The 14,855-nt window shown below is 50.0% G+C and overlaps 1 protein-coding gene across 1 annotated transcript in view; it reads left to right on the plus strand.

Annotated features, from left to right (window-relative positions):
* Positions 1–14,855, plus strand: part of AGO4 (argonaute RISC component 4) — a 109,431-nt gene that overhangs the window by 59,626 nt on the left and 34,950 nt on the right. Inside the window, exons 11-12 of the mRNA XM_075336028.1 lie at positions 5,706–5,839; positions 11,231–11,415. Of these exons, the coding sequence (XP_075192143.1) occupies positions 5,706–5,839; positions 11,231–11,415 (319 nt within the window). The remainder of the gene's footprint in view (positions 1–5,705; positions 5,840–11,230; positions 11,416–14,855) is intronic.

Raw genomic sequence — 14,855 nt, forward strand, 5'->3', positions numbered from 1 at the left:
TCCACTGACCCTCATTGTGTGCACTGCTCGGCCCCTGTGGCACTTACTCAGCCGGAGCCTCTGCTAAGGGGGGCCCAGGGGGAACCACCTGCTAACACTGTCCAGGTGACAGGGACGGAGTTTACAGTTTTTACTGAAAGACTTTCTGAGACTATGGCTAAGATTCTAGAAGCCTTGCAGTCCAGACCGGTATTTCAGACCATGGCCACTGTGGAATCATTGCTCCCTGGTTCCCCTCAGTTGGAACAACAATGTTCCCCCGGGGTGTCGCATAGATCCCAGGGTGAGGTCTCTGACACGGACCGCAGCCCCAGACCGCCTAAGCGAGCTCGCTGGGAAATCCCCTCGACCTCATCACATGTTCAGGGTCTCAGAGGGAGGACTCTCTGTATGATGAAGCGGGGGTAGCTGATCAGGATTCTGATCCTGAGGCCGCTCTCAACCTTGATACTCCTGATGGTGACGCCATAGTGAATGAACTTATCGCGTCCATAAATCAAATGTTGGATATTTCTCCCTCGGCTCCTCCAGTGGAGGAGTCAGCCTCTCAGCAGGAGAAATTCCGTTTCAGGTTCCCCAAGCATACAACGAGTATGTTTCTGGATCACTCCGACTTCAGAGAGGCAGTCCAGAAACACCGAGTTTGTCCAGATAAGCGTTTTTCCAAGCGCCTTAAGGATACACGTTATCCCTTCTCCCCTGACGTGGTCAAGGGCTGGACTCAGTGTCCCAAGGTGGATCCTCCAATCTCCAGACTGGCGGCTAGATCCATAGTTGCAGTTGAAGATGGGGCTTCGCTCAAGGATGCCACTGACAGACAGATGGAGCTCTGGTTGAAATCCATCTATGAAGCTATCGGCGCGTCTTTTGCTCCAGCATTCGCAGCCGTATGGGCACTCCAAGCTATTTCAGCGGGTCAAGCGCAAATTGACGCACTCACACGTACGTCTGCGCCGCAAGTGGCGTCCATAACTTCTCAAACGTCGGCATTTGCGTCCTACGCTATTAATGCTGTCCTGGACTCTGCGAGCCGTACGGCGGTTGCAGCCGACAATTCGGTGGCAATCCGCAGGGCCTTGTGGCTACGGGAATGGAAGGCAGATTCCGCTTCCAAAAAGTGCTTAACCGGTTTGCCATTTTCTGGCGACCGTTTGTTTGGTGAGAGGCTGGATGAAATCATCAAACAATCCAAGGGAAAGGAAACATCCTTACCCAAGGCCAAACCAAAATTACCCCAACAGAGGAGGGGACAGTCGAGGTTTCGGTCCTTTCGGGGTACGGGCAGGTCCCAATTCTCCTCGTCCAAAAGGCCTCAGAAGGATCAGAGGAACTCCGATCTATGGCGGTCTAAGTCACGCCCTAAAAAGACCGCCGGAGGTGCCGCTACCAAGGCGGCTTCCTCATGACTTACGGCCTCCTCACACCGCATCCTCGGTCGGTGGCAGGCTCTCCCGTTTTTCCGACATTTGGCTGCCACAGGTAAAAGACCGTTGGGTGAGAGACATTCTGTCTCACGGTTACAGGATAGAGTTCAGCTCTCGTCCTCCGACTCGATTTTTCAGAACATCTCCGCCTCCCGAGCGAGCCGATGCTCTTCTGCAGGCGCTGGGCACTCTGAAGGCAGAAGGAGTGGTGGTCCCTGTTCCTCTTCAGCAACAGGGTCACGGTTTTTACTCCAACCTGTTTGTGGTTCTAAAGAAGGACGGGTCTTTCCGTCCTGTCCTGGACCTAAAACTGCTCAACAAACACGTAAAGACCAGGCGGTTCCGGATGGAATCCCTCCGCTCCGTCATCGCCTCAATGTCCCAAGGAGATTTCCTTGCATCGATCGATATCAAAGATGCTTATCTCCACGTACCGATTGCTCCAGAGCATCAGCGCTTCCTGCGCTTCGCCATAGGAGACGAACACCTTCAGTTCGTGGCACTGCCGTTCGGCCTGGCGACAGCCCCACGGGTTTTCACCAAGGTCATGGCTGCAGTAGTTGCGGTCCTCCATTCTCAGGGTCACTCGGTGATCCCTTACTTAGACGATCTGCTGGTCAAGGCTCCCTCTCAAGAGGCATGCCAGCACAGCCTCACCGCTACTCTGGAGACTCTCCAGAGTTTCGGGTGGATCATCAATTTTCCAAAGTCAAATCTGTCACCGGCCTAATCGCTGACATATCTTGGCATGGAGTTTCATACCCTCTCAGCGATAGTGAAGCTTCCGCTGAACAAGCAGCGTTCACTACAGACGGGGGTGCAATATCTCCTTCAAGGTCAGTCACACCCCTTGAGGCGCCTCATGCACTTCCTGGGGAAGATGGTGGCAGCAATGGAGGCAGTCCGTTTCGCGCAGTTTCACCTTCGTCCTCTTCAATGGGACATCCTACGCAAATGGGACAGGAAGCCGACGTCCCTCGACAGGAATGTCTCCCTCTCTCAGGCAACCAAAGCTTCCCTTCGGTGGTGGCTTCTTCCCACTTCATTATCGAAGGGGAAATCCTTCCTACCCCCATCCTGGGCGGTGGTCACGACGGACGCGAGTCTGTCAGGGTGGGGAGCAGTCTTTCTCCACCACAGGGCTCAGGGTGCGTAGACCCAGCAAGAGTCCTCACTTCAGATCAATGTTCTGGAGATCAGGGCAGTGTATCTTGCCCTGAAAGCGTTCCAGCAGTGGCTGGAAGGCAAGCAGATCCGAATTCAATCGGACAACTCCACCGCGGTGGCTTACATCAACCACCAAGGAGGGACACGCAGTCGGCAAGCCTTTCAGGAAGTCCGGCGGATTTTGATGTGGGTGGAAGCCACGGCCTCCACCATCTCCGCAGTTCACATCCCAGGCGTGGAAAACTGGGAAGCAGATTTTCTCAGTCGCCAGGGCATGGACGCAGGGGAATGGTCCCTTCACCCGGACGTGTTTCAGGAGATCTGTTGCCGCTGGGGGATGCCGGACGTCGACCTAATGGCGTCCCGGCACAACAACAAGGTCACGGCATTCATGGCACGTTCTCACGATCACAGAGCTCTGGCGGCAGACGCCTTAGTTCAAGATTGGTCGCAGTTTCAACTCCCTTATGTGTTTCCTCCGCTGGCACTATTGCCCAGAGTGTTACGCAAGATCAGGGCCGACTGCCGCCACGCCATCCTCGTTGCTCCAGACTGGCCGAGGAGGTCGTGGTACCCGGATCTGTGGCATCTCACGGTCGGCCAACCGTGGGCACTGCCAGACCGACCAGACTTGCTGTCTCAAGGGCCGTTTTTCCATCTGAATTCTGCGGCCCTCAACCTGACTGTGTGGCCATGGAGTCCTGGATCTTAGCGTCTTCAGGATTATCTCAAGAGGTCATTGCCACTATGAGACAGGCCAGGAAACCAACGTCCGCCAAGATCTACCACAGGACGTGGAAAATATTCCTGTCGTGGTGCTCTGCTGGGGGTTTTTCTCCCTGGCCATTTGCATTGCCCACTTTTCTGTCCTTTCTTCAGTCCGGATTGGAAAAGGGTTTGTCACTCGGCTCCCTTAAGGGACAAGTCTCTGCGCTCTCTGTGTTTTTTCAGAATCGCCTGGCCAGACTTCCACAGGTACGCACGTTCCTGCAGGGGGTTTGTCACATCATCCCTCCTTACAAACGTCCGTTGGAACCCTGGGATCTGAACAGGGTGCTGATAGTTCTTCAGAAACCACCGTTCGAGCCAATGAGGGATATTTCTCTCGCACGCCTTTCGCAGAAAGTGGTTTTCCTAGTAGCAGTCACTTCACTTCGGAGAGTGTCTGAGCTGGCAGCTCTGTCATGCAAAGCCCCCTTCCTGGTGTTTCACCAGGACAAGGTGGTTCTGCGTCCGGTTCCGGAATTTCTCCCTAAGGTGGTATCCCCCTTTCATCTCAATCAGGATATCTCCTTACCCTCTTTTTGTCCTCATCCAGTTCACCAATGTGAAAAGGATTTGCACTTGTTAGATCCTACGGCGCCCCTGCGCCGCTCGGATGCACTCTTTGTCCTTGTCGCTGGCCAGCGTAAAGGGTCACAGGCTTCCAAATCAACCCTGGCTCGGTGGATCAAGGAACCAATTCTCGAAGCTTACCGTTCTGCTGGGCTTCCGGTTCCCTCAGGGCTGAAGGCCCATTCTACCAGAGCCGTGGGTGCGTCCTGGGCTTTGAGGCACCAGGCTACGGCTCAGCAGGTATGTCAGGCGGCTACCTGGTCGAGCCTGCACACTTTCACGAAACACTATCAGGTGCATACCTATGCTTCGGCAGATGCCAGCCTAGGTAGGCGAGTCCTTCAGGCGGCGGTTGCCCACCTGTAGGACGGAGCCGTTCCGGCTCTATTATGAGGTATTATTTACCCACCCAGGGACTGCTTTTGGACGTCCCAATTATCTGGGTCTCCCAATGGAGCGACAAAGAAGAAGGGAATTTTGTTTACTTACCGTAAATTCCTTTTCTTCTAGCTCCAATTGGGAGAACCAGCACCCGCCCCTGTTTTTTTGTGTACACATGTTGTTCATGTTGAATGGTTTCAGTTCTCCGATATTCCTTCGGATTGAATTTACTTTAAACCAGTTTATAATTTTTTTCCTCCTTCTTGCTTTTGCACCAAAACTGAGGAGCCCGTGGGAGCACGGGGGGTGTATAGGCAGAAGGGGAGGGGCTTTACACTTTTGGTGTAATACTTTGTGCGGCCTCCGGAGGCATAGCCTATACACCCAATTGTCTGGGTCTCCCAATTGGAGCTAGAAGAAAAGGAATTTACGGTAAGTAAACAAAATTCCCTTCATTTTCACAAATAAAAGCAAAAAGATATTCTACTAAATTTACCACTACCATAAAGTACAATATGGTACAAAAAACTATTTCAGAAACACCGGGATATGTTGAAGTGTTTCTGAAATCCAAAAAATAGCCTGGTCATGAAGGTGAAAACAGGCTGCGGGGTGAAGCCCAAGAAAAATAAGTTTAAAAAAAAAGGTCGCAATTTTTAAAGTGCTAATTTACTGATATATTCACAAATAAAAAAAAAAGTCTTAAATTACCCACTTTTGTCAAGTACAATATGTCAGAATCACTGGGATCCATTTGAAGCGTTCCAGAGTTCTAACCTCATAAAGTGACACTAGTCAGAAATGAAAAAAGTGGCCTGGCAATGAAGGTGAAAACCAGGCTCAGGGGTGAAGGAGTTAAGACTTGCCTCTGTAAAAGGTTACTCGTATGCCTTACCTAGGTGCATCATAAAATGAGATGACAATCCTTCACAATCTAATAATAATATATTATATATATAGCGCTATTAATTCCACAGCGCTTTACATACATTGGCAACACTGTCCCCATTGGGGCTCACAATCTAGGTTCCCTGTGAGTATGTGAGGAAACCGGAGGAAACCCACACAAACACGGAGAGAACATACAAACTCCTTGCAGATGTTGTCCTTGGGACTTGAACCCAGAATCCCAGCGCTGCAAGACTGCAGTGCTAACCACTGACAAGTGAGCTGCGTGTTAAAAAAAAAAAAAAGTGGTCTTGTGGCAAGTGTGAAAGCTAAAATACATCTTCATCTCTATTATTTATTTTAAATGTCAACAAAAAGCACCTAGAATGTAATTTTTTTAGTAGAATATTGCATATTCAAAGCGGTTTACACATTCCATTTTATGCTATGTTTACTTGTTAGATGAGCATTTTGGACTAGACCTAATGACCTGAATTTTTTTTTCTCTAGAACAAAACTGTGGCTACTCCGAACCAGGGTGTGTGGGACATGAGAGGGAAGCAGTTCTATGCTGGCATTGAAATCAAAGTTTGGGCCGTTGCTTGTTTTGCGCCTCAGAAACAATGCAGAGAGGACTTGCTAAAGTGAGTTTTAACTTGGCATGTTTAGTTTGTCATATTGGGCTAACAGTTCTAGAATCTCTGAATACTTGATTAAGCTTATGGGTATTCTAGGGGCAGTTCTAGAATCTGTATATACTTGATTAAGCTTATGGGTATTCTAGGGGCAGTTCTAGAATCTGTATATACTTGATTAAGCTTTTGGGTATTCTATGGGCAGTTCTAGAATCTGTGAATACTTGATTAAGCTTATGGGTATTCTATGGGCAGTTCTAGAATCGGTATATGCTTGATTAAGCTTATGGGTAATCTATTTTACATTAAGTTTTTTTGTACAAAATATATTTTCTACTATTCTTAAAAGGTAACTAGTTTTTATAGACTATATGAATAGGGTTTCCAGTTAAAACACCCCTTTTTGAAGTATTTGCTTCTGAATGAGCTGCACACTGTGTGACCCCTGTGTACCAGCATAATGAATGAGGTTTATAGAATCTCTTGAAAGTTTTATCCCAACCTTTTGCAGTCCAATCCCTGTACTTGTTGCTGAATGTCATTCTGTACTTGATGATTTTCTTAGAGAGAAGTGGTTTCTTTCCTGTGCTTCTTGACCCCTGACAAACCTCAGAAAGCCTTTTCCTCACCTGCCTGCTACCATTTCTTAGCAAGCTCTGCACTGGTGTTGAACCAATCCATAGCTGAATAAGAGAAGAAGTCCAGCGCAGCCCTCAAGTTGTAAATAAAATCCAACATTTATTTAGTAAATTTCCATTAAAAAAAAAGCGGTGTGCAGGATCATTTTATCGATCTATTACCCCATTGAACATAGCAGACTCCTCTTTTTAGAAGATGGTTCAGTCACTTGGTCTTTTTTGTCTACCTTGAAGCTTCTTCCACAGCAATAAACCTTCTTTGAACCAATAATTGGATAAATGGTTAATAGGGGCAATTTTACAACTCTTTTGATGGAATGAAAAGACTTGTTTCCTGGGCATTAACTGCTTTAAAAGGGAGCTTATGCTTGAAATCAAGTCGTCTTCTGTTATCCAGTTTGTTCTTACCACTCTATAATGCTGATTGAACTACCATATTTTTCGGACCATAAGACGCACCCTGGTTTTAGAGGAGGAAAATAAAATTTTAACTAAAAAATGTGGTCATGACACACTGTTATGGGGCGAGGATCTGCTGCTGACACTGTTATGGGGGTAATGTCCCCAAATTGTCTACTAAGGTACCCCTTTCTGGTAACGATCCTCCTGCCTTGTATATGATCCTGCTCATATACCCCCATCCACCCTGCTATATACCCCCCCATCCTGCTCATATACCCCCATCCTGCTCATAAACCCCATCCTGCTCATAAAATACACCCATCCTGGTATATGGCTTGTATCCTATGGCACAGAAAAAAAATAAACGTTTATACTCACCTTCTTTCCTCACTCCCTGCAGCACTGATCATCTTCCTCTCTGTCTCAGCTGCAGCGCCGCTGAGTGGAGCCGTCACCGTTGTCTGCAGCATCGCGATGTCTTCCTGTCTGTGCCGGTCAGCTGATCTGTGTGGACATTAGCGGCGCGCACAGTGATGACGTCATCGCTGTGCTCACCGCTCTGTACACAGATCAGCTGACCGGCACAGACAGGAAACAGCAAGACATCGCGATTCTGCAGGGGGACGGCTCCACACACTGTGACGGGTGAGTGTACTGATTCACTGCACCCTGCGCTGATAATGATGCACGGGGAGCAGTGATTACAGCCACACATGATCACTCCAGGCTGTAGTTGCCAGGGGTGATCATGTGGGCCGGCTGTTAATTATGCGCGCACCCCCCGCAAATCATCCCGCCCACTTGTCAGCGCCGGCTTCACCGCTGAGAGATGGGCGGGAGGATGGGTGTGCATATGTAATGAGCGGGCCCACGTGGTCACGGCAGGCTGCTACAGCCTGCTCGTGCCCCCGATGACCCGCTCCACCGCAGCACCCTCATTCCCCGCAGCCACATTCAGACCATAAGACGCACCCCCCACTTTCCCCCAACATTTGGAGGAAAAAAGGTGTGTCTTATGGTCCGAAAAATACGGTATATCAGCTGCCTTGTCCTCTTAACACTTTTTCTTGAGTCTTGAGCTACAAGACCATCACTGAAATGAAGATGGAAGCAAGTCTTTTTGTGATAGGACTGGGAATCTGTGAAACGGTGTTTTTAGAATAACGTTGATTTATCGCTATACAAACTGAAGCAATTAACTTTGTGTCAGTTTCCACTGTGGGCTGCGACTGTAGACCCAGTATTTAACGTGCGAGTTTGCTGCCGGAGAAGTGTAGCGCTTAAAGCAACACCAGATGGCCACCTTAATATGACCACTGAATACACTAAAGACTCATAGAATGGCAAAGGAAAACAAGACTTTTCTACTACGTTTTGAAGAAAAACCCTTAGCAAAAGCAGCAGTCTTGCATTTTTGTTTTGTTTTCCCTCCCCCAGCAATCAGTAATGTGTGATGAGTATATTTACATCCTCGCCCATCGCTGTCCCCTGCTAATTCCAGTGCCGCTTCAATCCTCTCCTGGATCGTGTGACAGCAGTTTTGACCACCCTGCTCACACAGCATCTTCTGTGTAGATAGGAAGCGACTTTTTTTTCAATGTGACAAGAAATAAGCTCTCATGGACTTGTATTGAGAAAGGTATTAATGGTAAGGCAGAGCTGCAGTCACTTAATGCAGGAGAGGGATTAGAGCATTACTCGAAACTTCAGAAGGCAGTGACCAGTAAGTATTTTAATGCATACACTGAACAAAAGTTATTGATAGTTAATGGATGGGGAAATTAAAAAAAAAAAATAATTAAAACGAATGCTGCAGTGGTACTTTAAAGAGATAGTCCTGTTTCTGACACACTCAGTGCAAGTATATTGCAGGAGGCCGGAAAATATTCTGGTTGGATTCTGTCTGGGAGTATGCATATTATATACCGCATTTTTCGCTTTATAAGACGCACTTTTCCTCCCAAATATTTGGGAAGAAAATGGGGGGTGCATCTTATATAGCGGTACCTGGGGGGGTCCTGTTTGAGGCGATCAGGCGGCCGGGTACCTGTTATTGCGTGCAGTGGCAGCCAGGTACCCATGGCTGTGTGCGCGCGGCAGTCGGGTGCCCGTGCGGGCGGCAGCCGGCTGCTGCCCTCACACAGGCACCCGGCTGCTGCCCTCACACAGGCACCCGGCTGCTGCCCTCACACAGGCACCCGGCTGCTGCCCTCACACAGGCACCCGGCTGCTGCCCTCACACAGGCACCCGGCTGCTGCCCTCACACAGGCACCCGGCTGCTGCCCTCACACAGGCACCCGGCTGCTGCCCTCACACAGGCACCCGGCTGCTGCCCTCACACAGGCACCCGGCTTCTGCCCTCACACAGGCACCCGGCTTCTGCCCTCACACAGGCACCCGGCTTCTGCCCTCACACAGGCACCCGGCTGCTGTCCTCACACAGGCACCCGGCTGCTGCCCTCACACAGGCACCCAGGTGCCGCCCGCACACGGCACCCGGCTGCCGCCCGCACACAGCCACGGGTACCCGGCTGCCACCGCACGCAAGCACAGGTACCCGGTCGCTTGCACGTAGGGTGGGCGGGCAGCCTGCTGGCTCCCACTCTGTGCGTGCGGGGCGGGCGGCTGTGCAGCAAGTTACCAGTTGTCCGCGGTCCCACTTTCAAATAATGGCGTCGGTGGAGCTCTTGGATGAGAGCTCCATCTGCGCACGCGCTGCTCCGGGAGTCAGCGCGTGCGCAGATGGAGCCCTTGGATGAGAGCTCCATCTGCGCATGCTTTGCTCCGGGCGCCATTACTTGAAACGGGACCGCGGACACACTGGGAAAACACCGCAGTCGCCACCGCTGCCACCACTGAACCGGGACCGCGGACACTCACTGCACCCGCCGCCGCTGCTGCCGCCACCACGGACCCCACAGCTCCTGCCACCACGGACGCCACCGCGCCTGTAACCTCGGACGCCACGGCACCTGCAACCACGCACCCCGCTGCCACTGACCCGCCGTGACTCCTGTGACCCCGCTTCACCACCACTGCTGCCCACCTCCGGTAAGAGAACACCGGAGTATAAGACGGACCCCATTTTTCTTTTTTTATGTCTAAATTTGGGGTGCGTCTTATAATCCGGTGCGTCTTATAAAGCGAAAAATACGGTACTTGCATCAAGTGACCACCATTCCTGACACTGACACAGTGCGTGTGATGAGCTTCCACAAGTCTGCAGTCATATAGTGACTACAAACTTATTGCTTTAGACCACACAATTCCTTTAACCTGAGTACAAAAATAATTTGACAATTGAAAACCTAGTAATGATTATAAAACAAAGTACAAGCCTATAAAAAAAAAAAACACATTGAAATGATGGGTACATTTAAACTAGCTAGTTATAAGCTTGTACAATGGTACTTTATACCCCTTACACTTGGTCAGGTTTCGGAGACTGCTTAGAGGTCACTAAAAGAACTGCTTGCCATTTACCAGGTAGAAGCACTCAGCTCTGTGCATCATGCTTATGAAGGAGCCATGTACCGAGCCATAGACTTTCTACTGAGACCACACACTGCTCTGCACATACTCATGCTGGAGATGAGCGCTTCAGAACACGTTTAGGATGGCCATGGATCAACAGCAAGTATAAAGGGATATCGTATATAAAACCCTGTTAAAATAATAAGTACACTTTCTAAAGATTCATCTGCTAACCACAGCACTTGCAAATTAATTGTATCCAAATACGGCCACAAATCTTCAACTGATTTCCTACTATATCCTTATTGTGGTTGGAGATCACATTCAGGCTGCCCGTTTTTGTATCTAAGAATATACAAAACTCTGGAACTTACTATGTACTATTACTGCATTGCACTAAAAAATAACTGTTTGCAGTAAGCTTCCTCCAGTGGCTCCTAATGGAAGTTGTGTATAAAGGGGTTGTTGATCACCTCTCTGGAGGATTCACTGCGCAGCTCCATTTAGTGTGTAGCGGCCACTGCCAGGTGCTGCCGATTAGCTCCTATTCTCCCCGTCAGAGCTTATAGTTGATCAGTGAGCTGTTGGATCGACGCTGATATGATTTTGATGATATTTCACACATTTTCTTACTGGGCCACCCTTTAAAGCACTGTTTCCATAAGAGTTCCTAATAACTTGCACTGAAGCAGCTCCGACCTTTACAAAATGTATCACTGAATTCTAGATTTGCACTTAAGTGGCAAGGTGAAAAGCTGGATCTTCACTTTGTCTTGTGGAGATTTGCTGTTTTGGCAAGACTCATCCTACACTTTAATGAGCTGGTCTAATTAAATATTTTTGTCAAGTGAAGTAATATGAAATCTTTGTTCTGTTTCTGAACAGGAGCTTTACAGATCAGCTAAGAAAGATCTCAAAAGATGCTGGGATGCCAATCCAAGGCCAGCCATGCTTCTGTAAATATGCGCAGGGCGCGGACAGTGTGGAGCCAATGTTCAAACATTTAAAACTTACCTATGTTGGTCTCCAGCTTATTGTGGTTATCCTTCCAGGGAAGACACCAGTGTACGGTAAGAAACATTTTGTCTTAAAAATGTCGTTATGTTTGAGGATTACTTTGCTAATCAGGCAAATATGTCACAAATTGTCCTGGGAAGGGGGGAGGGATTATGCATTACCCAGCTTAAAAGATAGATGCCAGTCCTGCCTCTCTATTTTTACTTTCCTCTTAATAATTTTGCTGTAGACTTCCAGGCTTTAAAAGGCCTTGGACTTGAGTGAAGATAAATTTACCAGTTGATGCATACAACTTTATGGATATTTCTTCAGCGCTCTATTGGGAGACCCAGACGATTGGGGTATAGCTACTGCCCTCTGGAGGCCACACAAAGCACTACACTAAAAGTGCAAGGCCCCTCCCTCTCTGGCTATACCCCCCCGTGGTATCACGGGTACTCCAGTTTTAGCTTTGTGTGCGAAGGAGGTCAGACATTCCATGCATAGCTCCACAGATTTTAGTCAGCAGTAGCTGCTGACTATTTCGGATGGAAGAAAAGAGGACACATATAGTGTCCCCAGCATGCTCCCTTCTCACCCCTGGATGGTGTTGTAAGGTTGAGGTACCTATTGCTGGTACAGGGCTGGAGCCTGACATGCTGTTTTTCCTTCCACATCCCCTTGGGGGTTCTGTGGAAGTGGGATCCTGCCGGCCTCAAAGCTCTGTCGCCGGGCTCCATCCACAGACCCATCAGAACCTGATGGATACGGAGCAGGAGTACGATTAGGGACAGGCCCTGCATCATACAGGTACTCTGTGTCCCCGGCAGGCACAGACACACTCCGGGCTGGCTGGGTGTTGTAGTGCGCCGGGGACCGTACACTGAGCTGGTGTTCCTACAGTCATCTGGGGGACTTTGTGTTCTGGGAACGCAGCGCCGACCCTCACTGGACCGGGCGGCGCTGCTGTGACTTGTGGTGCGCCGGGGATACGCCGACCGCGCTTTTACGGCGGCGGCGTTTATAACTCTAGTCCCCGGCTTTTGGGCCTAGGACGCCGGCAGCTCCGATCGTTCCCGCCCCCCACCCTGTCAATCAGGGTAGGGGAGAGACGCTGTTTCACGGCAGCGAGGAGGGCTGGAGCCTGATTTACATGCTCCAGCCCTCACACTAGGCACAGAGGGAGCAGGCTTCCCGCTCTTGGCCAGGAACGCCCAGGGCCCGCCCCCCTTCTTCCCTCAGGACGCCGGCAGCCATTACATGCATGGCTGGCTGGAAGAAGGACGCAAGGCTCTGGGAGACCTAGACTGAGGGGCTTTGGAAGACCACACACCCGCTCTTTAGCGGGCGGTAAGCGGCTTTTCAGCTGGCCCCTCTAGTGCCTCAGTGTATGTTAGTGTATTGTGTCACTGGACATAGAGATTTATTGATTTCTTGCACTGTGAGGTCGCTTCCTGGCTGAATACCCCAGATCGCTCTGAGGAAGCAGCAGCATGTCATCCACAAGACGCAAAGCTGCCAAGGCTAGGGCTGTGTGCACTGTGTGTGCTGCTTGTGGGACTGCTCTACCAGCAGGTTCCAAAGACCCCCATTGTGTGCAATGCTCAGATCCGGTGCTGCTTCGCCAGCCGGAGTCAGGAGAGATAGTGACCCAGGCTGAGACGCCTGTAAGTCCTGCCCCGGTGTCAGGGTCAGACTTTGCAGTTTTTGCGGTTAATATGTCGGTGACTATGGCAAAAATCCTGGAAACTTTGCAATCCATGCCTGGGGCTCAGTCTATGGACACGGCGAGGTCTATGTCCTCTAACCCTCCGCAGTTGGATTTAATCCAGACTGCAAGGGGGTCCCCGGCCTCTCAGGATGAGTATGATGACTCAGATGATTGCCCCAGCCACCCCAAGCGGGCTCGCTGGGAAAGACCCTCAACGTCATCACACTGCTCAGGGTCTCAGCGCAATCAGTCTCCCTGTGATGTGTCTGAAGAGAGTGATCAGGAGTCTAATCCTGGAACCCCTCTCAATCTGGATACCCCGGATGGGGACGCCATGGTAAACGATCTTATCTCAGCCATCAATAGGCTGTTAGATATTTCTCCCCCAACCCCTTCAGCAGAAGAGGCAGCGGCAGAGCAGGAGAAATTTCGTTTCCTCTATCCCAAGCGTAAATTAAGTGCTCTGTTGGATCACTCTGACTTCAGAGAATCAATCCAGAAACACGATGCTCATCCAGAAAAGCGTTTCTCTAAACGTTCTAAGGATACACGTTATCCTTTCCCCCCTGAGGTGGTCAAGCGCTGGACCCAGTGTCCAAAGGTGGATCCCCCGATTTCCAAACTTGCAGCTAGATCCATAGTTGCAGTGGAAGATGGCGCTTCACTTAAAGATGCCAATGACAGACAGATGGACCTTTGGTTAAAATCTGTCTATGAAGCTATCGGCGCGTCGTTTGCTCCAGCATTCGCAGCCGTATGGGCGCTACAAGCTATTTCAGCTGGTTTAGCGAAAGTGGATGCTATCTTACATCCAGCGGTGCCGCAAGTGGCGTCCCTTACCTCGCAGATGTCCGCGTTTGCGTCTTACGCTATCAATGCGGTCCTAGAATCTACCAGCCGCACCTCAATGGCGTCTGCCAATTCGGTAGTTTTGCGCAGGGCACTGTGGTTAAAGGACTGGAAAGCAGATGCTGGTTCCAAAAAATGTTTAACCAGCTTGCCTTTGTCTAGAGAAAGACTGTTTGGCGAGCCATTGGCTGACATCATTAAACAGTCCAAGGGTAAAGACTCCTCTTTACCCCAGCCCAGATCAAGCAAACCTCAGCAGAGAAAGTGGCAGCAGAAGTTTCAGTCCTTTCGAGGTTCGGGCAAAACACAATTCTCCTCGTCCAAAGGGACTCAGAGGACGCAAAGAAACTCAGATTCCTGGAGGGCTCATTCACGCCCCAAGAAAGCAAATGGAGGAACCGCTTCCAAAGCGGCTACCTCATGACTTCCAGTCCCCTCCCTCCGCATCTCCGGTCGGGGGCAGGCTCTCCCGCTTTTACGACACTTGGATGTCACAGGTCAAAGACCGGTGGGTGACGGACATTTTGTCGCGCGGGTACAGAATCGAGTTCAGTTCTCGTCCTCCAGCTCGGTTCTTCAGAACCTCCCCACACCCAGACCGTGTAGATGTCCTGCGGCAGGCGGTGGACTCCCTAAGAGCGGAGGGAGTAGTGGTTCCTGTACCGTTTCAGGAACAAGGGAGAGGGTTTTACTCCAATCTCTTTGTGGTGCCAAAAAAGGACGGCTCATTCCGTCCTGTTCTGGACCTAAAACTGCTCAACAAACATGTACACGCCAGACGGTTCCGGATGGAAACCCTCCGTTCTGTCATTGCCTCAATGTCTCAAGGAGACTTCCTTGCCTCAATAGACATCAAGGATGCTTATCTCCACGTGCCAATTGCTACAGAACATCAACGTTTTCTACGTTTTGTGATAGGAGACGACCATTTTCAGTTCGTAGCTCTGCCATTTG

Source organism: Anomaloglossus baeobatrachus, chromosome 2, assembly GCF_048569485.1.
Source record: "Anomaloglossus baeobatrachus isolate aAnoBae1 chromosome 2, aAnoBae1.hap1, whole genome shotgun sequence".
NCBI classification, from domain to species: domain Eukaryota; kingdom Metazoa; phylum Chordata; class Amphibia; order Anura; family Aromobatidae; genus Anomaloglossus; species Anomaloglossus baeobatrachus.